General features: G+C 41.0%; 1 protein-coding gene across 4 annotated transcripts in view; it reads left to right on the top strand.

Moving 5' to 3' along the window:
* The window catches only part of BEGAIN (brain enriched guanylate kinase associated), a 1,046,953-nt gene that overhangs the window by 591,137 nt on the left and 429,643 nt on the right, over positions 1-26,173 (top strand). For all 4 annotated transcript variants that reach the window (XM_069208336.1, XM_069208338.1, XM_069208337.1 and 1 more), the window contains one exon: positions 5,735-5,801. In XM_069208336.1, the coding sequence (XP_069064437.1) occupies positions 5,735-5,801 (67 nt within the window). The remainder of the gene's footprint in view (positions 1-5,734; positions 5,802-26,173) is intronic.

Below are 26,173 nucleotides of genomic sequence, written 5' to 3'. Positions count from 1 at the left end.
CCCCGCCAGTCTTCTGCACTGCGATGTTGTGTCGCGAGACCATCGAGCGCACCTTTCCCCGTAAGTCGTTCCAACGTTTGCGGGTGTCCTCTCGATTTCTGGGATGCTGTCCCACCGCGTTTACCCTGTCCACGATCCGCTGCCATAGCTCTGCCTTCCTGGCTATAGTGGTGTGCTGCACCTGTGAGCCGAAGAGCTGGGGTTCAACTCTTATGATCTCCTCCACCATGACCCGGAGTTCTTGGTCCGAAAAGCATGGGTGCCTTTGGGGTGCCATGGGGTGGTGTGGATGAGGTGTGGGGTGGTGTATATGGTGAAGAGTGTGTTGGTGTGTGGTGCTTTCTGCTTCTATGTGGTGTGTGTGATGGTGTAGTGTGCCTCTGTGTGATGTAGCTCTCTATTCTGTGATGTGTCTCTCTCTCCTTCGTCTGTGATCTTCGGTCGTAGGGGTTTGTGGGTGATGTGGGTGTGTGTTTTATAGTTGGTTGGATGTGTGGGAGTGTTGTTTGTATGTGTGTCAGGTGTGTGTATTTCAAATTGTCCAATGTGGCTGTGTTTTGGAGCTGGGTGTGTATTTTGAGCGCGGCGGTGTGTACCGCCAATGGAATACCGCGGTTGAAAGACCGCCGCGTGGATTCGTGGCTCAGAATGGCATGGGCGTGTTTGTGTTGGCGTGACGGTGGAGGTTTGGTCATCTCCAGTTTTCCGCGGCCCGCTGATGAGGCGGCCTTCCTTGGATGTCGGGATTTTGGCGGTTTCGCCGTTGTGGGTCAGAATGACCGTGACGGTTTACCGCGGCCGCGGCGGTAGAAAGCCGGACTTCTGACCGGCGGTAAGGGCCTTTTACCGCCGAGGTCAGAATGACTCCCTTTGTAAGGTAGCAAGGAATATATTTAAAAATAGCGATTCCTAGTGAAGTTGCAAAATAACATACCTCATGAATATTAATGAAGAATGTCGCAATTTGTGACCCACTGGAAATTGCTGTCATCACAGGGGTGGTGGCCTGCAGGGGTCAGCAGATCACTATGGGGGTCATTCTGACCCTGGCGGTCCATGACCGCCATGGCGGAGGGTGGCGGAAGCACCGCCAACAGGCTGGCGGTGCTTCCTGGGCTATTCTGACCGCGGCGGTAAAGCCGCGGTCAGAAAAGGGGAACCGGCGGTTTCCCGCCGGTTTTCCCCTGGCCCAGGGAATCCGCCATGGCGGCGCTGCTTGCAGCACCGCCATGGGGATTCCGACCCCCTTCCCGCCAGCCTGTTTCTCGCAGTGTCCACCGCCAGAATCAGGATGGTGGGAACGGGTGCCGTGGGGCCCCTGGGGGCCCCTGCACTGCCCATGACACTGGCATGGGCATTGCAGGGGCCCCCTAACAGGGCCCCACAAAGATTTTCACTGTCTGCTTTGCAGACAGTGAAAATCGCGAAGGTCCCACTGCACCCGTCGCACCCCTGCAACTCCGCCGGCTCCATTCGGAGCCGGCTTCCTCGTTGCAGGGGCTTTCCCGCTGGGCCGGCGGGCGGCCTTTTGGCGGTCGCCTGCCGGCCCAGTGGGAAAGTTGGAATGACCGCTTCGGTCTTTTGACCGCGGTGCGGTCATTCGGCGGTAACCGCATGGCGGGCGGCGACCGCCGCGGTCAGAATAACCGCCTATGTTTGTTATTGCTTTTAATTAAAGCATTTGTTTTTTCTTAAATGTAGCTCGTTTCGCTTAATGGTAAATAGCATGGGTTTAAAAAAAAGAAAATTTAACTTTTAAGTCTCATTTTTTAAGAGCAGGCAGTGGGTTCTTTAATAATATATATTTTACATTCTCAAAGGGGAAGAGGTCCTTTTGGGACCCCTTCCTATTTGCAAATGTGCTCCCGTTTCTTATGAGGTGTTGGTAAAGTATTAATATTTTATATTCGGAATTGGGTCGCAAAAAAATAATGTTTACCACTGTGAATCAGTATTTGGAAGGGTGCCCTAACCACAGCACTTTCAAATACTGATTCACAAATCCAAATTACGATTCTGTGACAAGTTACTGAATCACAATTTGAGTTTAATGTATTACAAATGCTTTCTTGCTGTAGCAAATAGCCCGAGTCTGCTAATCGGTCCTTTTCTGACCTCCAAAAATGTTGGTACATCTGGCCTTTGGTCATTTGTCTCGCTTCCCAGCTGGGAGTCATATATTCAAATAATTACGTCCAAGATTATGAGATTTTGCCTTAAAGGGTTAGGGCAGTATTATCCTGCATACAGTTCTTTAATGTGTTTTAGGCGAGGAGGTTTACTCGCTCAGGGGTTCTGGGCTAGTCAGGATGCAGCTTGTCAAACAGAATGAATCCGTATTGCAAGTCTGCAGGCTGTTTGGGGGGATCTGTGAGTGTTTCCCAAAATAGATATCTCTTTCGCTACCAAACCGGAAAGTAAAAGAAAGTGTATGTACTAGCATTGTGATGCTTAGGACTTGGAATGGGAGATGCCTGTCATATCTGAGAGTGCATTTGAATGTGTGTACGTTCGTGTTTGGGTTCAAATTTCCATAACTACATACTATTTAGTTCAATATACACATAAAATATCACAGTAAAGAATGTTGCTACAGGGAAGGTGAGGCTTGTTATGCCAACTGTGATACCTTGCTACAAAGAGTGTGCCAGTTTATAACGGTGAATAGATGCCAAAAGAAGCTTAAACTGGGTGGTATCAGGGTTGCAATTAAAATATGCTCTGACGGAGGTCCTAAAAATTGTTCACAAAAATAGCACCCAATTGTAGTTAATATAGAAAATATACAGCACATGGGGACCTGTTTTCGTAAATGATATTTAGTACATGGTATCTTGACATACAACTTGCTGCAGTGCTTAATTTGAGCCGGAAGTTGCCTGTGGGGCTCACCAGCAGTTATTTTTTTTCATCAGACTTCGGTCCAGAGCAAGAGAGAGAAAAACACACAACAGGAAAGGAGGAGGAGGAAAAAGCGTAGAAAACAATGGTCACAAACAGAGAAAGCGCTCATTCTCTTACAAATTAAGCACTGACTAGCTGAACTTCAGAAATACGGTCTAGTGGTGAAGACAGGAAGTTCATTGCCTGAATACACGTGGAGGGTTACGGATGCCAGATCCAGCCAATAATGCTTTGTCCGCCTTTGTGACCATGACCAGAAAGCTCAGGCTAGGGTTGCAACAGAGTATTGTGACCTCCTCCATGCCACCAAATCCAGCATCCATCGAGGCATATCACACTACAAAAGCTGTGCTATGGCGAACAGTTAGCTTGTGAATTGCACTTTGTAGGTCTACCCTAGGAAGCTTTGGGTTCCATCAGGCTGGTAACACTCAGAAACGGCACCCTTGAGCCTCATTCTCACATACACACACAGTAGGATGTCTGGTCTCTCACAAACCTCTTTGAGTAAAATAGCATAATATATGCATCTATATCAGTGTTGGATGGAAACAAAAGGTAGTCAACCTATCCGAAAGGGGTGCTACAATTGATCGTTATGGTTCTTGACATAGTAACAATCTCAAGGCCGCATTTACTGAAATTTTGTATGGGTTTTTACGAGACAGAACATTGCTCAAATTATATCAATTTACTTACCACTTAAAAGGTGCACTTGCGCACTGCTAAATTGCTTTTTTTCATCCTGCAACCGTCTTTGTAATTATTTGAACATGTACATATACCCATGTGTCTGTATATGAAGCTCATATTGCTGTAGTTCAGAACTTGATTTCGAATCTTATTATCCCTAGATTTCACCTTTTTGAAGTGTAGTACTAGTATTTTTTTTAAACAAATGTTATTCGAGATGTTGCATAGTGATCATAGTAGGTAGAAACAATGGCCCATATTTATAGTTTTTGACGCACAACTGCGCCAATGCAGTTGTGTGTCAAAACTTTTACCGCCGGCTAACGCCATTCCAACGCGCCATGCGGGCGCCTTATTTATTGAATGATGTTAGCCGGCGCTGCGGACTGGTGTGCGTCAAAAAAAATGACTCACACGAGGCAGGGCCGGCGTATGGGAAAATGGGGGTTGTGCGTCAAAAAATGGGGCAAGTCAGGTCTGACGCAAAATTCAGGCCTCAAAACGGATTTGCGCCATTTTTTTTTACGCCCAACCTCCATTGACATGACCCCTGTCTTAGCAAAGACAGGAGTCATTCCCCCTTACCCAATGGCCATGCCGAGGGGACTTTTGTCCCCTGGGCATGGTCATTGGGCATAGTGGCATGTAGGGGGACCCAAATCAGGCCCCCTTATGCCACAAAAAAATTCCGAAAAAAATACTTACCCGAACTTACCTTTCCTTCCCTGGGATGGGTCCCTCCATCCTTGGGTGTCCTCCTGGGGTGGGCAAGGGTGGCAGGGGGTGTCCCTGGGGGCAGGGGAGGGCACCTCTGGGCTCCTTCCGAGCCCACAGGTACCTTAACGCCTGTCCTAACCCAGGCGTTAAAAAACAGCGCCCATCAGGCTGTGCGTCGTTTTTTAAGGCCCACCCCCTCCTGTGCGTCAAAATGACATCAGAGTATAAATATGGGGCACAGGCCTTAAAGTCATTTTTTGGAAGGGAATGCCTACCTTGCATATAATTAACGCAAGGCTGGTTCCCCCTTCCAAAAAATGACGCACATGGTGGAATTTTGACGCCCGCGGGGTCGGACCTCAAAGTATAAATATGGGGCAGGGTTTGCGCCGATTGTGCGTCAAAATGTTTGACGCACATTCGGCGCAAACAGAGTATAAATATGCCCCAATGTGTCAGTCAACTACAGATCTTATAAGTCATCCCATAACAATCAATTATGAAAACAGGTGGTATGGTACCAATGTAATGTCTAACTTAAATTTCATGTCCTTAATATCTTTAAACAAAATATCACCCGTGCCACACCTTTCGAGTTAATAATAGAAAATATACACAGAATGGAACCATATTTTTGTTAACGATATCTAGGCCACAATATTTATGTCAGATAATGTCTGACAACAGACTTATGTCATACAACCTGCTTTGGGATGTGGAAATATTGCCTTGTCTTCCTGAGTACAACCGTCTGTACCTGGAGTGGGAGTGTATATAAGGTGTGATATAGACGTGTGGACATTTTTTGTAAATTCCTTTTGCGTAATTACTTGAACTTTAAAAGAAATTACACAAAATCACATGAAATGCCAATCTGGCATTCTGCACTATATTTTAGCACGAAATACGTCTTTGCCTAAATTGAGGACACACTTTGCTCTAAGAATAAGTACAAAAAACACAAATATTGCAAACAAGGGCCACTAACATTGGGTATGTTAGCTTTGTTCCTGAGCTCCCGTGCTAGGATTTTTACCTGAACTCCAGTTAGACCATATGGTCTAAGGTCGTGATTTCGTGGAATGTCACTTTACTAGTTTAACACGAAATTACACAAATTGCACAATTTTAATTGAAATTTTGCACTTGCCTACTGATTTCATCCTTGTTTAATAGGGTATAGTATGACGTTTTTCGATGTCTTATTTCAACTATGAATGATATTTAACGATGCTTATGTATATCCTTTTTCTGACACTATAAATACTATTTAAAAGTTACTGGACTTGTATGGCCCATGCTACAAACGCCTCGAAATAACAACAGACTGAATTAGACAATTTTCAAGAAGAGTCAGTGATATTAAAAACGCTGACGACAGCAGACAAACGCTAACTGCAATGCACAATCTGTTTTCTAGAATACAGACCAACTACATGTCCCTACAAAGAATTAATCAGGAGCTTGAAGAGAAACTTCACAGAATGGTAAGTTTTTATTGCTCAACAGCTTCACCAAAAGTAGCTCTTTTAAGGTTTATGTGCTTGTGTTAAACGCTCTGATTTCAAAGCCTATTTTTTGATAATTACTTGATGCACGTTTCCTTTCCTGCATACTTTTTCTATGGTATTTTAGCAAACTGTGAGCTGGTCTGAATGGAAGTGTGTGAGAGCTCAAGCTTCATTCAAGTCTGCTTATTTCTAAAGCATGATGCAGATGCCATTGGTTTGTTTTTCTAAACAGTCAAATTGAAGGAAAATCTCAGCTCCCCCGTGGGGTAATGGTTTACAACGTAGTTTTGTGAGGCATCAGTGGTCTTAAGCTCCGTGTATTCCCAGGTATGATCGAATGTTTTCCTTGGGCACAAGAAATGCTAAATTTTGATAACAATGGAAACAGACATGAACACTGCAATACATTAATGTCCACTTGCAGTAGTATTCCATTGTCCAGGTGCATCACTTATTTGTTAAGACAGTGTCAATCACACTGTCATTTACTCTGTAACAACGAGACCTATATACACCGGAATATGGAGACATACAAGAAATACACCGACAGCGAGAGACAGGTTCACTGGACACAAACACCTTGACACCATCACTACCTCATTATACTTAAACAAACATAGACACCATGGTAACTGATAGAGGGATGTATACCTATTCTGTCAGAGAGAAACATACAGGAGGGCAGGAGGACATGTACATTGGAACAACAATATATGAGCACTGGGAATATTACAGTGCTGCGGCAGAACACACTGATTTCGGTCTCTAAGTACACTTACAATGTCACAAAGAATGCACAGAGAGATATTACTTTGGCATTGAGACACAGGAATTAATCACAATGTCACAATGATGCTCTTACATCCTGTACAGGTCCAGCTTTAGTTCTGGTGGAGCACAGTGTGGCAATGTTTTTTGGAGCCTGCTCACTGTCCCCCTCTCCATATATTTCCTCACTACCACCCTTCAACAGTGCCCCTCATCTCTCCATTGCCCTTCAATCACATATATTCTAATTTATTTTATATTGCTTCTCATACCACTGTAGGGTATGCAAGCACTTCACATTACACACACATTATACAGAGACAATGAATCATATTTGTGTAAATCAGTGTAAAGGAAATGTTACATAAGACAATAAGGATTACAAGGTGTAGGAATCAAGTCATCCATACTAGCAGGCAGTTTATTTAAAGAGTGTTTGGTCTGGAGAAGCACAGACCCAGGATTTACAACATACCTCAGTATTTGGGGTTGGCTTTGTCAGTAAGAATGTATTCCTACCTAAACAAATTTTTTGAGCAACATTAGGATAATGAAACACTGTGGGAAAAAGCATAACATTAAAAGATATACCATTAGCAGCTCTCTGATGACAGTTCATGGGTCACTGCAAGTAACAAAAGCAGCTCTTGACTAAAGTAGTGGCCCAATCAGCTATCTACATACAATTCGTGTCTGTGATCTGCATACTACATATAGTTCTTTGCAGCAGGCATATTATCCCTCAGAGTTACTTTATAATGAGTCAAACTGCTGGACACACAAGGAACTCTGCAGCATCACAAGCACATTTTAACACAAGTTATTTCTAAACACAGCAGCACTAAGCTTAGTGCGAGTTGCAGTTGTACTGGTCTCACCACCCTAAAGCCTGCTATATATATATATATATATATATATATATATATATATATATATATATATATATATATATATCCCATTGCAGTGTATTATCTGTCCTTAAGCTAGTATATATATACTAGCTTAAGGACAGATAATGCACTGCAATGGGAGATATATACTAGCTTAAGGACAGATAATGCACTAGCCATGTGAGATTGAGACAAGCACAAACACTACAACAGAGAGGCAGAGGCACACTCCCTGCATTGGGGACACTGATGCACACATTTGGAATGAACATCACTGACCTGCACACCTTGTCTGAAACATAAGTCCCCTGCACCAGTCTCAGAGAAGTAAAGCTAAGACCCAATACCTCTTTGAAGCACAATCCATTAGTTAAACAACAATATGGAAAATATCAGCTGCACTGTGAGCTATCGAACCTCTATGTATGTGGTGAACACCAATGCCCCCATTACAACTCAAGCACAGATGTGGTGGAGTAACTGTGAATCCTTAATGTACAAGTAACACACCACACACCACAGGAACTAATGCTAAATGAATTACATTCAAATTATGTATGTATGTTGGTGTGTGTATTTTCACAAGCCTACAGGTGGAGCTCTCCACCTCATCTATCTTTACTGTGTTGAGATCACTTCCTTAGTGGCAGAGATCCCTAAACCTGTAAGAATATAATTTGTTAGTAAACATCAGAGGGACCAGCAGCAGTGCTGGGAAAATGGTAAAAATTACCAAAAATGGATGGGATAAGGGAAAATCAAGGAAGTCTTTGGAAGGGACATGCTAAACATACACCAACTAAAGAATAAGGACCTCATTACGATGCTGCGGTCTCAGGACGCCTTCCTTGCGGTGATGGCCAAACCACCACAACTGTGGCAGTCTGGCCACCATATTACAGCCATGGTGGGTGGACCCAATGGGGGACAGCCGTCCCCGCTAGAAACATGATTCACAACATGGTGACGGTGGCCGGAGGTGTAACCAGCGACAGCAGCACTGAACTCAGTGCTTCCTGGGGGATTACAACCCTACTTTCAGCCAGCCTTTCTATGGCAGACAGTGCTCATTCCAAGGGTGCTGGAGTGCTATGATATTGGTCTTGGCTTCCTTCAGGGAGCCGAGGCCAGTATCATAGCACTGTTCCCGACGGTCAGCCCGACAGGAACACGTATTACAATGTTCCCGACAGTTAGCCTGGCGGAAACATTGTAATACGCTTGGGGGGAATGTCACCACCATGACGGTGGCGTCCTCCCTGTGGTTTGGGTGGTCCTGTAGTGGGACCACCAAAATCGTAATCAGCCTTAACTCTAATACATCTCTGATGTTACTACAGCCCTAATAGAGTCAGACCAGGCTCAATGTACTCTAGCCCTGCCTGTTAAAAAAACAAGCACCTAACACGGCCAACTACTAGTACTGCAACACAAAGAACTAATTTAAGTTAATTTTATTATAGTTCATATTTAATACTACACCTAATGTTAACCTTAAAATGTAATTAAATTAACTTCTTTTAAAAAATATAACACATATTCATATTAATCAAATAAATGCATTTTATCCACTTTTACGATAAACTCAATATTTTTATTATTGATGTAACTATTTGTTAAATTATTTTTTACAAATGAATATTTCTAAATTAAAATCATATGTTTCAATTATTTTATTCTACAATACACATTTGTTTTGAGAAGTTAATGTGCTGTAACTTTTTTGTTTCATTACTTCCAGGTTAATATTCATAATTTCCATTTATTTTGCATTCAAATATATTTCTTCTTTAATACAAAACTTGATTAAATTTACCCATACTTTCCTATAGATCTCCACCTCATTGGTGCCGATCTCGAACAAGAGGTGAAAAGTTTTCATTGTCCTACTAAACACTTGTAAATTCACTTATATGAGGTCCCCTCCCCTGTTTTCAGGGGGTGGATACATGTAAGTGTATGTCTCCTCTCAATGATTGTGCATAGCAAAAAAGGAGAGGTACACCTATGTGAACAAGTAGATTCATTTACCATTGTGAAGAGGATCCCATTGTGCCAAAGTTGGAATCCTAAATAGAGTGTTAACAGATGTTTCCGACTGAGTGGAGCTTTGCGCTCTAGCTCCAATTATGGCATTATCATGCAAAACATGCAGCACAATACAAGAAAAATCCAACAGTAATTTAGAAAAATAGAGTAATGAGTAAGATTTAACAAATAAATCAAGACCAAAACAGGAAAAATCAGTAGAACTGGAGATTTTAAATAGTTTAGGGAAAATAGCACCAAAAAGCCCTATGCACCAACTGTAGTTTATTTAGTTGCACCAGACTGGAACAAAGTCACAATTTCAGGCTGACCATGATGGAGTCTGAGCTGGCTACAGGTACCCACTTAAGCCCGCTGAACAAGAATACCTTAATCCTGGTTGCAAAGAGATGCAGAGTCCAGTATCTGGGATGTGTTGCGCAGTAGAGACTTTCCAAGGTCTGGGCAAGGAAATGCATCATGAAGCAGCAGTTCTGGGGCTGTGGTGGGCTAGGCAGGAAACAGGGTCCCTGTATGGAAATGCTGGGTCCCTGTATGGAAATGCATCACACAGCAGCGATTCTGCCAGCTACAGTGGGTGAGGCAATGTCCTTTCGTGGAGATGTGTCATGCAGCAGCAGTTCTGATGGGCTTCTGCAATCCTAACGTCAGGGGAGTCCACGCAGCGGGGCAATGTGTCAGTTCCAAGGGCACTGCGTCAAGCAGCAGAGATGATGCATCCATTCTGCAGGAGATGCTCTGGTTCTGCCAGATCCACAGAAGGCCTGGCAGAGCACCTTCAGGGCTGCTTCCAAGGGTCCATAATTGGGATAGCACCACTAGGGAGGGAAGCACTCACAGATTGCTGAGTCCATGGTGCTAGGTTCAAGGGTGTTGAAAGTCTGTTATTTCCCTGAAGCATCTTACTAGGAGGTCAGCCAACTAGCCCTTAGAGTCACTCTGGGGCCATGGATGAAGAGATGCAGAATCAGTCCTTCTCACCCAGGCAAGAGGGCAGCAGGGCAGCAGGTCAGTACAGTGCAGTCCATCAGAGCAGCAGTCCAGCAGAGTGGCAGTCCTTTCACCAGCACAGCAATCCTTATTACTGGCAGAGTCCACAGGTCCAAAAGTGTACTGAAGAGTTGGAGTCTGAGGTCCAATATTTATACTTGGTGCCCACTTTAAAGTGGAGGAAGCTTCTAGAGGTTTCCACCCCCTTAGGTGTCTGACAGCCCCTTCCTCCATGTCCTGGCCCAGCTTGTCTGGGGAAAGAAAAGATTACTGACAAACCCTTTGTGAGAGTGCTCAGGGACAGCCTTTGTGGTGTGCAAGTGTGGTCAGTGAAATCTCCTCGTCCTTGTTAGCTCAGAGTGGCTCATCCTGCCAACACCTACCTTCGCTTTGTCTCACTGTCTGGGAGCAGTACACAAAAATCAATTGCCAGTGCACTGAGTCATATGTCCCAGGATCAAGCTGCAGATGGTTAGGACAAGAAAATGCCAACTTTCTAAAAGTGACATTTTCAGAGTTGTGACTAAAACTCCATTCTTACCATTAAAACTGATTATTAAAAAATCTTTAGACACCAAATGTGACCTGTCAACCTGCTTTCAATTGCAAGTTACAGCTCATTAAATATAATAAGGTAACTCCAATGTTATCCAATTAAAGGGTTAGGCCATGCAGTAGGAAAAAAAAAAATGTAGGAGTTTTTCCCCACCAGGACATGGAAAACATAAAAGTACATGTCCTACTTTTTAAATACATCGCACTTTGCCCTTTGGGCTGTTCAGGGCCTTCCATCGGAGTGACTTACATGTGTTAAAAAGGTAGGTTTGGTCCTGCCAAATGTTTTATGTGTCAAGGTTGAAATAGCAGTTTAAGCCTGCAAACAAAGGCTACAGTGGAAGACCTGAGATGTTTAAAGGGCTACTTAAGTGGGTGTACAATCAGTGCTGCAGTCCCACATGTAGCATTTAATTTACAGGCCCTAGGCACATTCCGTACCGTTTTGTACCATTTTACAAGAGTCTTCTAAGTAAATTAAATAGGGCAATTAGGTATAGGCCAATTTCACCATGTTTTAAGGAGAGAATGCAATCACTTTGGAAAGCAGAGTCCTAAAGCCAGTAAAAATGAAGTCAGCAAAACAGAAGGGTTGAAAGCAAAAAATCAGGGGTGAACCTTGCCAATGATGCCAGGTTTAACAGCTTCATTTCTGCTGCAGCTGTTACTTATTCTATTCTATACACTCTATGAGGCCTTCTCAGAGTGGATGCAACAGGCAATACCAGATACTTTTATAGCTAGATTCCTGAAACGTGGGATACAATTTGAGCATTCAACAGTGCAAGTACTTGGCTAAGTGTACTATACGCCAGCACAACATTCTGAAAATTACCAAGCTGTCAAACCTTACAGAACTTCAGAAAAAGGAGTACTGCATACACATAACATCTACTGATGTGCAACATCGAAAATGTTTTGTTCATTTCCGTCTCTCATTGTAATATGCAGATAAGGACCAATGAGGTAAATCTAAGCAAAAGGAAACATGTTTATCGAAAAATATAAATTGGAAACATACCACAACGCTTCAGTGGAAATAAAGCGCTCTTAGGGGCTGGAGAAATTAATTTTTACACTGCAAATGGACGTTGCCAAGGAAACAAACTTTCTGTTTTTGGAAGATGTGTTCTTTGTTTGACATATCTTAAAACTTATCATAGCAATTATGCTGACAGAGTTGTTGCATGTACTGTGAAATCATATTAACGGGCAAACATTCACAGACAACACAAGCGCTGCTCAAATATAGGAAGGCTATTGATATAGGCAGATTCAATAAAGCTGAACAAACATGAAATCAGATTATATTATGACAAGTTTTGTTAAAAACGCATGTAACTAGTATTGTGTACGATTAAAATGTATGTGTTTAATGCAGTAAAGATTAGACCTCTTGATCTAAAATACTTGAAGGATGGAAATTGACTATAGTTCAGTGACACAAAAAAAAAGTGGTGCAGATTTAATATTGTAGGCATTCAAGGACTGATTCACAAAGGTAGAGTTACACTTTTGTGTGAGTTTACGGTTGTTTGCTATTCAGAAAGGTATTTTATGAGTAGTATTTTTATGATTGTGGAGTCTTAGCACATAAAAAGATAGGACAGTCCTATGTCACTCGCAAGAGATCCATAAGGAGCTAGTGTGGAATCTTGGAAGATCACCTCTCTCCAAAACATCTGTGTATGCATAACATGCACCTTCTAAACCACTCATTCACAATAAACGTGGCTCTGAATGAAATTCCCTCTTGGAGAAACTCCATTGAGAAGAGCCTCAACTGCAGACTGATATCTGCAGAAAGAGGTAATAGGGCGACCAATTGGTGAGCATTGCACTGAATAAGTATATTAACAAGACATAATAACAGAAAATGCTGTGTGAAATTAGTCCTATGGTTGTCAATTTTTCTGCTACATGTTTTATAACATTGTTATGTTATGTTATGTTATGGTATGTTATGGTATGTCATGTCATGTTATCTTTGACAGTGATTGGCATTATGTCTTGACCTAAAATTTGAAATTGCGTTTTTCTCTTTGTAAAGGATTTTGCATTGACATTTATGACATGTGGGCCACTCTATCACATACAAACTGCATACCCTGTTGCATAAAAAAGTGCTGCCCATCAAGAGTTTCTTCAGCAAGTACATAGGGCCTAATTTAAGAGAAGTGGTGCTGCATCTAATGCAGCTCCACTTTTCGTATGTCCCTTAGTGCCCCCCCTAATGCCACCATGTGTGCTGTATTTAAGAAATGGTGCACCATGGCGAGAGTTAGGGAACTAGCATCAAAATTTTTGACGCTAGTTTGGTGCTTTGCAGGAAATGTTGACACTAATCCTTGAAAGCACATTGAGGCCTATTATAAATAATGGTGTGCCTTCTTCTAATGCTTGCTCTGTGCAGGCATTAAAAATGCCGTAAAAAATGGTGCAGAGAAATCTTTTAGATTTCCTTGTGCCATTTTTTCGGCCCCTTGCATACATTATGCCTGCTGCATGCATAAAATGGGGCAAAGGCTTACAAAGTGGAGCAATGCCTGCATTGCACCACTTTGTAAATCTGGTGTGGCGATTTCGGCCTTGTTGGCTACATTAGCATTAAAAAAATGATGCTGATGTGGTGCAAGGATGAACTTGGCCCTCTTAAATCGGGGCCATAGTTCCTTTATTGGCGCAAAGATGTTTTGTGTCTTTGAATCAATTTTGCCTCTGGGTACTTTGGCAGACACAAAGATATTGGAATTATTAAGCTCCGAAATGTATCTTTGGAACTCATTAAAAACCCTTCGGAGAAAGCCTAGACCTTTCCCCATCCACCTCAATGGAGCAGGGTAAATTTGGTCGCTTCTCTCTCTGGTGATGCAATGTGGAGATGATGTAAAGATCTTTTCATGTGCTCATGTGGTTACTTTCTTGGCACTAGAAAAATATCTGGCGGCACTAGAAAGAAACCAAATATTGATCTCAGTTCTTAAAGCTTCAAGCGGTGGTATCCAATAGTGTTTGCACCATGCATTGTTACTACATGGCAGAACAAACAACTGACAATACAGAAAATGTATTTGTGATAAATAAATATGAATGGCCACGGGTGTCATAGAGCGTAAAACATTCCTGCATGTTCACCATGCCCAACCTCAACTGGATTGTGTTTGCCGAACAAAAGGTTCACCGAATTGAGAATATGGGAATAGGACGGTGGCACCACAACCCAGAGAGGCGTGGTTGTGGGACATTGGCATATTAATGGCTTAAGAAAATATTTTGTGTTGTCAGTTCTGCAGTGTCTCCAAATGACAAACTAGTTAGATTTCTGGAAACATCATACTGAGTGAAAGGCTTGAAATAAGGTGTGCTGCTATTTGCTTGTTCTGTCTTGTTATAATGATGTATCGCACACAAGACATTTTATGAAAGAGAACACGAAGAGGGCATTAAATGATTGCAATCCGCAGCACAGATGCCACTGTATTCGGGAAAGGAACATGTGAGATTTATTGCTTTTCTAACAATGTCGCTCCCCAGAGAGATGCATCTGCCTGGATTGCAATATGTCATAAAATACTAAAATAGATGAAAGCAGGACCCAGGTAAAATATTCTTAGAGGTTCTCATCCCCTGTACCGGAAATCAGCCAACAGGACCAGTTTGTAACTACATATCTTGTGTAGCGTACTTTTAAAGGTACAGTGTCAGTATTGGTTATTATGGAAGGCAGTTATGTCAAATAGAAATGTGAGCGTTGAGTTTTCAGAATGGGTATAAATTAAAGCATATACTGATCATGTTTTTTGTGCAACCTTCAATTGCTTGAGCCATAGCTATTCACCTTAATCAAGGATACCCCGCCAAGGAGATCTTCACAAGACTAGAGTTACTGGGATAACTTATGATCATCTGTCTTCTTGCCTCAGTGATTGGGAACTGTTTTCTTGAAGGGTCCTGAATGAAGAGGTCTATGCTCTCGATTTTCCTGGAGAGATTCTACTCCTTTGGTTTGAAAATGGTGTCAGGAACAGGTAGCTGGATCCAACATGGATATTTGGTTGAAGGTTAATTTTGATTAAAGCCCAAATGTAAGAGAGCCTAGTGCCTACTATCACCACATTAGCTTAATTATTTTGGTATCTCCATTTGGCTAGATGCCTGCAGGGGTGGAAGGGTTATAGCCACGTGGGATAACATTGAATCTGGGGGTCGTACAAAAGTCACAGTCTGGCAAGGAACATTGATGGGTTCTGCGTCCTGCTTTCCTTATCACTACATTCTGCATCATCAGTCTGCTTGCCATGGAAGCAGTGACCTAGACAATGAAGGCGTTGGTTGCCAACAACTGAATGTGCTTTGGTGATGCAGAATTTCATATATCCATGTCTAATAGACACTTTTTAAACAGGAAGAGGAAGTTTAACTTTGTGAGGGAAGTAGCCATTTATTTAGACTCCTTTGCTGCTTATTAGTAGCCAAACTTCCAGTTTGAGGATCTTCTGTTTCATAATTGAATTGTGCCTTCTATTTTATTTAATCTATCTTAAAATGATTGCTTCATTTTTTAGGTATGTTGCTATTGCAGAGTGGTCTTGATCAGACTAAAAAAATAGTATACAATTCAGAACGTTGTCATGAACTATAAAATGCCCGAGGGTATCATTTTTATCATAGCTCAGACTCAGTCTTTCAGCTGAGAATTCCTCTGCAGAAAAAAGTTGTCAATATCTTGTTTTCGTAAGTTGTAGCTTCTTGTCTACTGTGCATAAAACTGTATTTTTCTTATACCATATAAAGACCTTATTATATGCTATTTTGAAATTACAGAAATTTGGTTAGGTATTAAATGACCTAACATTCCCAATAAGATAGAGGTTGGTCATGGACTTTTTAATTCTTTCTCTGTCGTGCTAAATTCTACACTAAATTTAGGGGCATATTTATACTTTGTTTGCGCTAAATTAGCATAATTTTTTAATGGTAATTCAGCGCAAACTTAACGCCATATTTAGATTTTGGCGCTAGACATTACTAGTGCCAAAATATTGGAGTTAAAGTCATTTTTTGCCTGCAGAAAACTACCTTGCGTCAATGAGATGCAAGGTAGGCGTTCTTGGGCAAAAAATGACGATATGGCCTTAGCGCCATATTTGTCCCCCTGTGCTAAAATCAAGCATGGGGGGATGGGGGCCTTAAACAATGGCGCTAAGCTTGCTTAATGCCATTATTTAACACTTGGGTCAGGACAGGCGTTAGGGGACCAGTGGGCCTTTTTTCATGGTCAGAGACCATGGAAAGAGCCCACAGGTGCCCTTCCCTAGCCCCAGGGACACCCCCACCAACATCAGAGGGACAGCGGAGGATGGGGTCCATGTGGTTTTAACGTCAGAAAATGACGCTAGTCCGGTTAGAGGCATTTTTATGCCTCTGCCCGTACTAGAGTCATCCTTTGATGCTAAACCCCCTGTTCCCCCTACCCCTCCCTCACCCAGCTAGCACTCTTTTTATGATGCTAGCCAGGCCTTACCGCCGGCTACAGTCATACCATAAATATGACACCCGGCCGGCGTCTTGGGATGTCGCTAGCCAGAGGTGTACTTTTTTATGTTAAACTGCATTAGCCCCAAGGCAAACAAACGTAAAGCAATTACCAATGGCATCAAGTAATTTTTGAAAGGCAAGCCCACAAATGAGTGAAAGTGATGGGCATGACATGGGCGTGGTTAAAAGCCCACAATGCTTACAACAGGACAAAGCACTTGCATGCTCGACCTAAAAAGATTTAAAATTGCAGGTGGAGCTTTGGACTTCAGTGTAATTTTACATTTGTTTGTTATCTTTTTTTTCCTTTCATTGTACATTTTCACTAATTGTTAGACTAACCAATTAACTGTCCAACTGACTTGACTGAATACAATGAAAATAATCAGGGAAGGTGCACTTTCAGCATTTTTTGGTAAGAACTTCTTTTAAGTATCAGATGCTGAACAGACTTGATCACGTATAGGCTAAATAAGAGTAAAATAGTAAATTTCATAAATAAGATACTGAAAAGGTACTTTCCTGTGATATAGGTTATAAAACAATGACGGCCAACATACGGTTATTTGGGTAGTATTTATATCAAATGACTACTGAAACAAAACAAGAAAAGCAGAAAATATGTTTTTTTTTCCATTGTACATTTAAAACCATTACTTAAAAGCCATAAAGCAAACCTTATGCTGGGGCTGAATGCATACAATCTCAGGAATTGCAAGAGTGTGATAGACTCAAGGTAAGTTTAGAGAAAATGTATTTAAGATCATCAAAGAGTCTCCCTGCCTGTTTAAAGCCAGGAAAATTATATTGATCTATCTTAAAACCTTGGACCCCCATTTATAAAAAAGACTTAAAAGTACAGTTTGTAATGCACAACTCAGACTGAGCGTAATTTTCCCAGAACTACATTTGGAATGATGTATGCCAGGATCAGGTTTGAAAAAGAGACTTTGAGGAAGATCTCATATTCCCACTATGTTGAGTTCTCTAGGGCAAAGAAGACCGCAGATAAGTCTGCACAGGAGGAAGATAGCCCCTTACATAAATGCACACTTCTTTTCTCTGTGCTAAAAATATTGTGGGGGAAAAGTCTTCCACTACATCCCCAGCCTGGAATGAGAGTTTTCAGGATGGAAAGGCGTTGGACTGAAGTTTGGGAATGACTATAAATTTGGATATTTTTGGGTGCTCCCAAATGCCCAAAGCCAACCTTGTTTTGGAATACCCACTTCCCACCGCTTGATTGAGCTTTACACAGGCAGATTTATACATGCTCTTGGCAGAGAAATCCACAGTTTAGCAGTTATACCTGCTAGAATTCCAAGAAAAGGTAAATTTGGTTATAAGTTTTACTTTTGTAAATAAGAAGCTTGGTATAGTTTAAAACAAACATTGGAGAAAACTATGCATGCGCTGCTATAAATGGAAATAATAGCGGATTTGAGCAAATTCCATATAGTTTTATGTAATTAATATAAGTCTAACGTTTTGTTTGAGTTTAGAATATCACACAAACAGTTTGACTCCTGGCCTACACGTGTATGGCAAATCTCACTATAGAAACTGCTATGCTCATCTGAACTTAGTTTTAATGTAAAGCTGAGCCAAAATATGCCTCATACAAGGATATTTAAGTATGGCATTAAACTCTATGATTCATCTTTTTTTTAATTGTGAGCAATTAGATTACCAGTCAAAGTGAGCAGGGGTTGCTAACTGAGAATTCCAAAGGAGAAAACAAACATGTTCCCTTTCAAGGATCACAACTCCTGATGCCCTCATGATACTGAAGTCCTTCAATGCCATGCACAGACACCTCATCACATCATCCAAACCAAAGTACTATATCAACACCATGGAAACAGAACACTTCTCAAGACAATCAAGCACTGCAGCAACCCCCTGCCAGACTCCACAGAAAGGTGCAATGCTGACAACCTCTTCTTCAGTGAAAAATACAGAAGATCCAGCAGGAGAAGACATCCCCAAGCCTGCTTCATATATCAAGCCCACTCCTTGCTGGAGAATCCTGAAATACTTGTCCTTTAAAGCCCTATCTCTTCCAGATCTTGCTGACATACTCAACTCCCTCAAAACCACTTCTTATGAATATGTCTTACCTTTGTCTTCGATCAAAGCTCTTGCTGGGTAGGGTCGCACATGCCCACTAACCATTGTGAATATCTCCTTCATATAAGGCACCTTCTTAGAAGCTCTCAGGACAGGCAACATCCTTCCACTCCTAAAAAGAAAACCCACACTTGACCCTGATGACCTTGCTTTAGTTTATAAGGGGACACATTAGAGGTTCTATAGACCTTTTGACTACGCTTAGAGTGATTCTACCATAAGTCCCAAATACAGTGCAATTACATCATCATAATCAATAAACGTATTCAAATATTCTTGGAGTCAGTTATCTTCACACACCGTGACCCATTTGGCCACAAATAACCACACTTTTATGTAAAGTTAGAAAGTCTATTTCCCTATATTAACAACGCTAAGGTCACGTAAATTAGTCTCAAAATCACATGGCATACATACATAACCAACAACGGTTGACCAAATCTTCGAAAGAATCTCAGTTTAGCGAACACATTGACAGTTAAGCATTCAAGATTAATAGTACAAATTAAAAGTAAGAATTTTCTGTCTTACGCAAAGAGTGACATCTTAAACCCTGGTCTTTTGATCGGAGACCATTGCTAGACTCGGCGTATATGTTACGGCTGAAAAAATGGATACCGGAATTTTTGAGCTTTAATAGGGGATGCTTTGGGACGCCCTAAAAGCAACTGTTTGTGGGGAAATCATTAGTTATGCCCTAAACCGGGAAAAACAAAGTGCTTCAGTCATATCTGTGGCCCAGATGGAGCTGGCCTCTTTGGAATGGCAGATAGTGGGGCTCACAATGAATAATCTTCCTATACAGGTTACTCTAGATCAGATCGCCGCTATGAAAGCCAGGATTACCCAGATGTATTTAGATCAAGATATTATTAAAGCCCAGACTCATAGACAGGAGTGCTATGAGTTTAGCGAGAAGGTGGGCAAGTTGCTTGCATACAATACTAGACAGAAGGCGACTCAGGATGCCATTATCGCTATTAAGGATAGCCAGGGGCACATCGTACGGGGGCGATCGGGCGATATTAAAGGTTTTTAAGGATTATTATTCTGTTTTGTACCAGCAGGAAAACCATCCCCTATGTGATTTAGAAGAAAAGATTAGCCAGTACTTGAGTGAAATGCCAGGTTCAAGGCTGTCGGCAGACGAGAGCCGCCAACTGGCTACTCCTATTATGTTGGATGAGATCATAGCAGCATTAGCTTCTCTGCCTAATGGGAAAGCTACTGGGCCCGATATGATCCCAATGGAATTTTTTAAGACCTTTTTTGAGGAACTGAAAGACGACATCATGCGTTGTTTATGTCAGTGCAGGATGGAGTGCAGGCGCCGGGTTCATTGGCTAGATGCTAATATTATCGTATTCTTAAAGAAGGAGAAGGATCCATTATTCCCAGGCTCCTACTGCCCTATTTCATCAATAAATGCAGATGCCAAGCTGTACGCTAAAATTCTTGTGACTAGAATGAGCCGAGCAATTAGCGGTCTTGTTTCCCCATTGCAACATGGGTATATTCCTGGGCGGGGGATCGCTGACCATGTGAGGCGGGTCATTGCCATACTAGATGCATCCCAGGTCATGGCGGCCCCTATTTCATTAATTTTATTAGATGCCGAAAAGGCCTTTGAACGGGTGAGCTGGGAGTATCTTTGGCCAGTGCTCTTTAAAGCTCATATAGGTCCTGGCTTTATTAGGGCTATACAGGGTTTATATCAGAAACCCACGGCTCAAATTCAATCGGCCAAGGCAGCCTCTGACCCTATTTTCATTACAAGGGTCACCAGACAGGGCTGTCCCTGCTCGCCTTTACTTTTTGCACTCTATATTGATCCTTTAATTAGAAGGCTTCTTCAAAGTAATTTGATCCCACCCACGGTAATGGTCGATAGCACGTTTAAAATTCTGCCTTATGCTGATGATATAGCCGTTACTACACCAGATCCAGGGGTGGCGATTGAAGAAATAGAGAAGCTAACCGTGGAGTTTGGCGAGGTCTTGGGCTACAAGTCAAATATTGGGCAATTAATGGGTCTCTTTTGTAGATAACAGAAGGGTTGAACAAGTGACCTACTTAGGTGTTAGATCAATGATTAACCTGGATCAGATTGTTGAGAGCAATCTTGCTCCTGTTCTAGCTAAAACTAGGAAAGAGTTGCACCGTATCAATAATTTACACCTAACGATTATTGGATGGTGTAATCTTACGAAAATGCTCTTTTTACCCAGGGCTCTGTATCTTTTTCGTACCATCCCGCTGAAAATTAGCAAGGACTGGTTTAAACATGTGGAGAATTTAGCAAACAGTTTTATATGGTCCTTTTCTAAAGCACGGCGGGAATACAAATACCTAGTGTTTCCAAGAAAGAAAGGGGGGTGGGCTGCCCCTAATTTCCTTTTTTATTACTGGGCAACCGCTTTGCAATATATTCAACTGTTAATTACCCAAGATGTTGATAACAGAGGTGCTGGTGAAATTTGTCCTTCTATTTACAACATGATTTGGGGAAGCCATTCTACTGCGGCTTTTATCAGAATTGTCGAGCCTAGCTATTTTAAAAAAGTCAAGTTTAAGACCGTCCGGGCTGCATTTAAAGTGTGGTCCAGTATTAAAACCCGAATTGTAATTGGTTGGATTAACTTTTACACCCCGATTTTGAACTCGCCCATACTTCCTGACATTTTTAAGGATAAGTGCTGTGCCAATTGGGCACAGCGGGGTGTACGGCGCATTGGTGATTTTTATGAGGATACCCATCTTAAATCCTTTGAGGAATTGACAAACAACTTTAAGCTTGACAGTAAAGATTTTTTTTAATTCTTACAAATCAGGGATTTTTTGTTGACAACCTCCACTTCTGTTTGTGGGTCATTGGGGGGCAGAATCCCAGTCTTGGAGGTTTTATATAAGGGTTCGGTTGTTATACCCTCTTTTTTTGGATTTACTGTCAGATGATTTGGGTAACCATGCGGAGAGGTGGGCACAGAGTATTGGGGCTTCTGAAGCCTTATTTCTGGCTTCTTTAGATATGGCCCAGCACTTGCTGCTTGCTGCTGGGCCTCAAGCACAACATTATAAAACAGTATTTCATCTATATTATACTCTTGCCAAGTTATTTAAATGGGGCAGCTCGAGGGGGGTGGTATGTCTCCGCTGCAAGAGCATAGCGGGCGATTTAGTACATATGTTTTTTACCTGTTGTAGATGACATTAATTTTTTACTGATACGGCCAAGTTTTTGTCTAAGATTATTCATCAGGATGTTGTGATTATGCCTCAACTTGTATTGTTAGGAATGGATGGTGCGGTGCATGAAGACCAGTCACAGAGGTTTTTGTTTTTAGCTATGTCAGTGGTCCATTGCTGTATTACGTCTGATTGGCTGGAATCGATGCCACCAACTTTTAATCCTGGCTATGCTCAATGTTTTATCTCAAGATGGGTTCCTACGTGCTTAAGGGCCCCGCTTGCACAGTGGCTAGGCGATAGCTGAACGCTGACTGTAGGTGATATGTATTAAGCATAACTAATTCCTGCACTTTACCCGCACTTTACTCCATTTTTTATTATGTTTTAGGATGGCTTTAACGAACTTAATTAATAATCATTGTTTGTTACATATGGATGAGATAAATTATATGTATTTATATGTATTTTTATGCCTTCTATTTGTATTGCTCCTTTTCCTTGCTGTGCATCTTCAATAAAAAACTTTTTAAAAAAAGAATAACTGTTCAATAGAAATAGCATAAATATAGATTCAGCAAATGAACAACATCAACTCTTTTAATATTAATTTGCTAGCAATGTCGGTGTTTCCCTAACTAACCTTTGGATTAGAATACCATGTTTGGGCTTCATGCAAAATAATTTTAGTTAAGTTAATTTGGAAACACATCTAACTATGGCTCTATCAAAATAGCGGTTAGTACCTAGAAACAAAGAAAAAACTTACAACAAGAACAATAGCACTCATATCGATCAGCAAGCTGTGATTATTTTTATCAGTTGGACATCTATTCGGTCATCGTCAGCATCGGGCAGTGAAAGGGGATGGTTCAGACACAGGGGACTCTAAACTATCTGAACCATTTAAAAAGCAATATCTAAGGGATCGGCATTCGGCATTAGAATTTTAAGCAATAAGGTCAAAAGATAGAAAGAAAGTCATCAGGAACTCTTCATCTCCTCAAACAGAATAGAATGAGCGCGCCTCTCCTCTGTGCAGTTGGGATAAGTTAAAATCACCTAAAGCACTTCCCACGTTGCCATTGGTCAGAGAATCATATGTTTACAATTAGTCCAATAGAAATAAAAAACAAATCTAAGTTATAACTAAACTGTCTTTCACACGTCGATGATTGGCTCCTCTTCTCTTGTTCCCATCGTCAGACTAGTCAGGTAACCTTTTTGTCGCAATCTGCACTCCAGTCAGTGCATCCATTGTTAGTTCCTGCGAACATCGCTGTCTCATGCATCAGACTTTACAATGTAACAACTCTAAATACAAGACATTCTAGCAAGCAGTTCTCATGAGAAAGTTAAAGGCATCTGCTAACATTTGGTAAACACATAGTGAACAATAAAGGTATTAATTGTCTCATGACATACATTCCCTCGATTTTAATAAATGCTGCAGCTTAATATGAGGCTGTGAAGACTAGGCCCAAACCTCGCTAACAAGGCATATAATTAATGAAGCTACATACATAACACAAAATCATTAATATAACACACTACCAACATTTTCTCAATGCATGCACTTCAATTAATAACAATATGCATTTAGTAAAATCATTACATATTGATGGCAGACACTCAAGTGGGCACAATTTCCAAGTCGCACATTATTTTCTATATTAATCAAATCCTATGCAAACTCTTAGCCAATAATATATAAAATTCATTAGTAATAAATTCAGCTTTCAAAATCCCTCCTCTGATGACTAAATATGTCATCACACTTTACATCATTCCATACAAATTGCTGTTCACCTAAAATTTGTTTTCCCTGTAATTTTTATTTCTTCTTTCCCTTCTCGAATTTTCTCTAAAGTACTTTTCCATTTTAATGTCTTCCCTCTTCTGATAATTTTTCAATTTCTTCATTTTAATTACATGATACATTTTTCAAATTCCCCATATTCCAACTATACAAACCACAATAATCAATATAAACTGTATTTTTTCAAAATTATCCCTTTCCCTAGGTTGCCCAGCCAATTTTCCATAGAAGCAAAACCTTTGCCAACCTTTTCCCAAACCCCAGGTCCCTTCAGCTCTTTCAGATAAGTGCTAGCATTAGTAAAGTTGTTAAGGCTTCTAATTTCTTTACTATCCTTATTTATATATGGGCAACAATGTAGCGAGTTCAGCATTTTACAAACTCCGCCCTCCTTTGCTAAAAGGATTTCTAACATGAGGCAGTTCTGAAGAGTCATAGCTCTTACTGTAGCCATCTACTCATCCATTAGGATCATGGCTCCTGAAAAAAATGTTTGCATGCTATCCACAATAGTAGACAACTTTTGAATTTTCAAAGAATTCAGAATAATGCCCACTGAAAGAATTATTGCTCCAAATATGTCTCCAACTATGCCAGAATTAGATTCTCGCTTTTGTCTAACAAGATGTAATTCAGTCATTGTAGGTACTTTATTCAGGTTCTAAGTTGATAAATCTTTGGGAAAACTATCCCCAAGTAACATGTGCCATACCATCCTCTAGGAAGACAGTAATGCACATTTGATCCACAGATGTAATAAAGTCCTGGAATTGTTGGGTCTTGTCCTTTAACATGACCGTCTATTTACTCTGAAACAAAAACACATGCCTACATTCACTCGTTCCCACAAATAATGTGTCTGTTCTAGATTTAAGCCTATATAAACAAAGCTTTCCTACTAGTTGTGCACCTAAAGCTAATTTCCCTTGTGTCTTTATGTCACTAAATGAATTATCATGTCTAAATGTCCTTTTCTCTAAGCCTTTTTCTAATTTCTCCTTTAATACCTTTCTCCTGTCATCTGTCTGATCTAAGAAACTATCTTCTACAGGAGTAAGCAAGCATCTGAGATAATTTCTGTGCATGTAAGCTGTGCCAAACGTCAATGTACGTTCAAAGAAACCTATCACTAATTCTAGGGCGTTTTTCTTAGCTACTCTACTTAGGTACTTAATTATAGGAACAAATGAAAATACTATGTCGTGATTTTAGTAGAATGTACTCCTGGTTATAAAATCTTCTTAGACTACAACCTATTCCATAATTAAGGGGCAAACTATGGTAACTAACTCCTTCTTCCACTGATGAAGGAATCTATGTACAGACATAAGAATCTCTTGCATCCATTGTCTAAACATACTCACACAATAAGCGATACAAAACATTAGAAGATAGTTCCCTTTGGTTGCTGTCTATGTGCAAATGCTTCTCATCTCTCCTAAACTTATCTAATTCTGTGAGTGTCTCTAAAGCAGAGATATAGTTGTCTACAATCTTGTCAAGAAGAGCCATGCGCACCATCAACACCAGACACACTATTATACATATAATCGCCAAACCAATACCTATGTATTTACAGCACCTACTCTCCCTAACCTGTTGGCTATGGTTATTCATGATCTGTAAAGAATCAGAAAGTAACAGTTATTTACAGCTTTCAGTCTTTCTTCCAAGACCCTTTGGTCAAAGTAGGTAACTTATCAAAATTGATAATTTTCTGTCAAAATCAGTTTAGCAGCTTATCAAATCAGTTTAATTAAAGCCTCTTCCAGTTACTTTCAATAGTCTTTTTTGCACTTTTCCTATTTTTCACAATTTTACAAAGTTCAGTTCATTGATCTTATTTATGTGCCAAAATATTAACCTGGAATTTCTCCATCAAAACAAAAAGACAAAAAATAATTCTGCCATTCACTTATCATTGCACACGCCCATTCAGGACCTGCGTTCCTTCAATTTGCAATTCTCTTTCTTTTTAATCTTTGATTTCCTTTTAGCTCACCATCACTCAAATCTTCTCTTCTTACTGTGTCTATTTCTTCTTCAATTGTTGTCACTGTAATTGCTTCTTTCCTCTTGGCTTGTGATTTCAGCCACTTATCTCCTTTCAGTGAACCTTTTGCCAATGCTCTTTTCAGTGCTGGATGTAACTTCTCTTTGTTCTGCAGGATTTTCTCTTGACGTACCTGCAACTTCTTCAAGAGGGGTCAGATCGTTTTGGCTTTGATGCACCTCAACTTATTCCACCTCGGGGTCCGCAGGTGCTCGGTTTGTCTTTCAAGACCGTCTGCTTCTGGGAGAGCCCTCCTCTGACTAGACTCTACTGTTACCTCAGTTGAGGTTGGTTCACTGTCACTCTCCTGTAGGTCTTCCACCTTGTGTCTCACAGGAGTGTTTGAACCGCTTTCAGTTTGCTCAGATGC

Source organism: Pleurodeles waltl, chromosome 9, assembly GCF_031143425.1.
Source record: "Pleurodeles waltl isolate 20211129_DDA chromosome 9, aPleWal1.hap1.20221129, whole genome shotgun sequence".
Taxonomy (NCBI): Eukaryota; Metazoa; Chordata; class Amphibia; order Caudata; family Salamandridae; genus Pleurodeles; species Pleurodeles waltl.
Note: the sequence above shows the minus strand (reverse complement) of the source record. Positions and strands in the feature narration are given on the sequence as shown.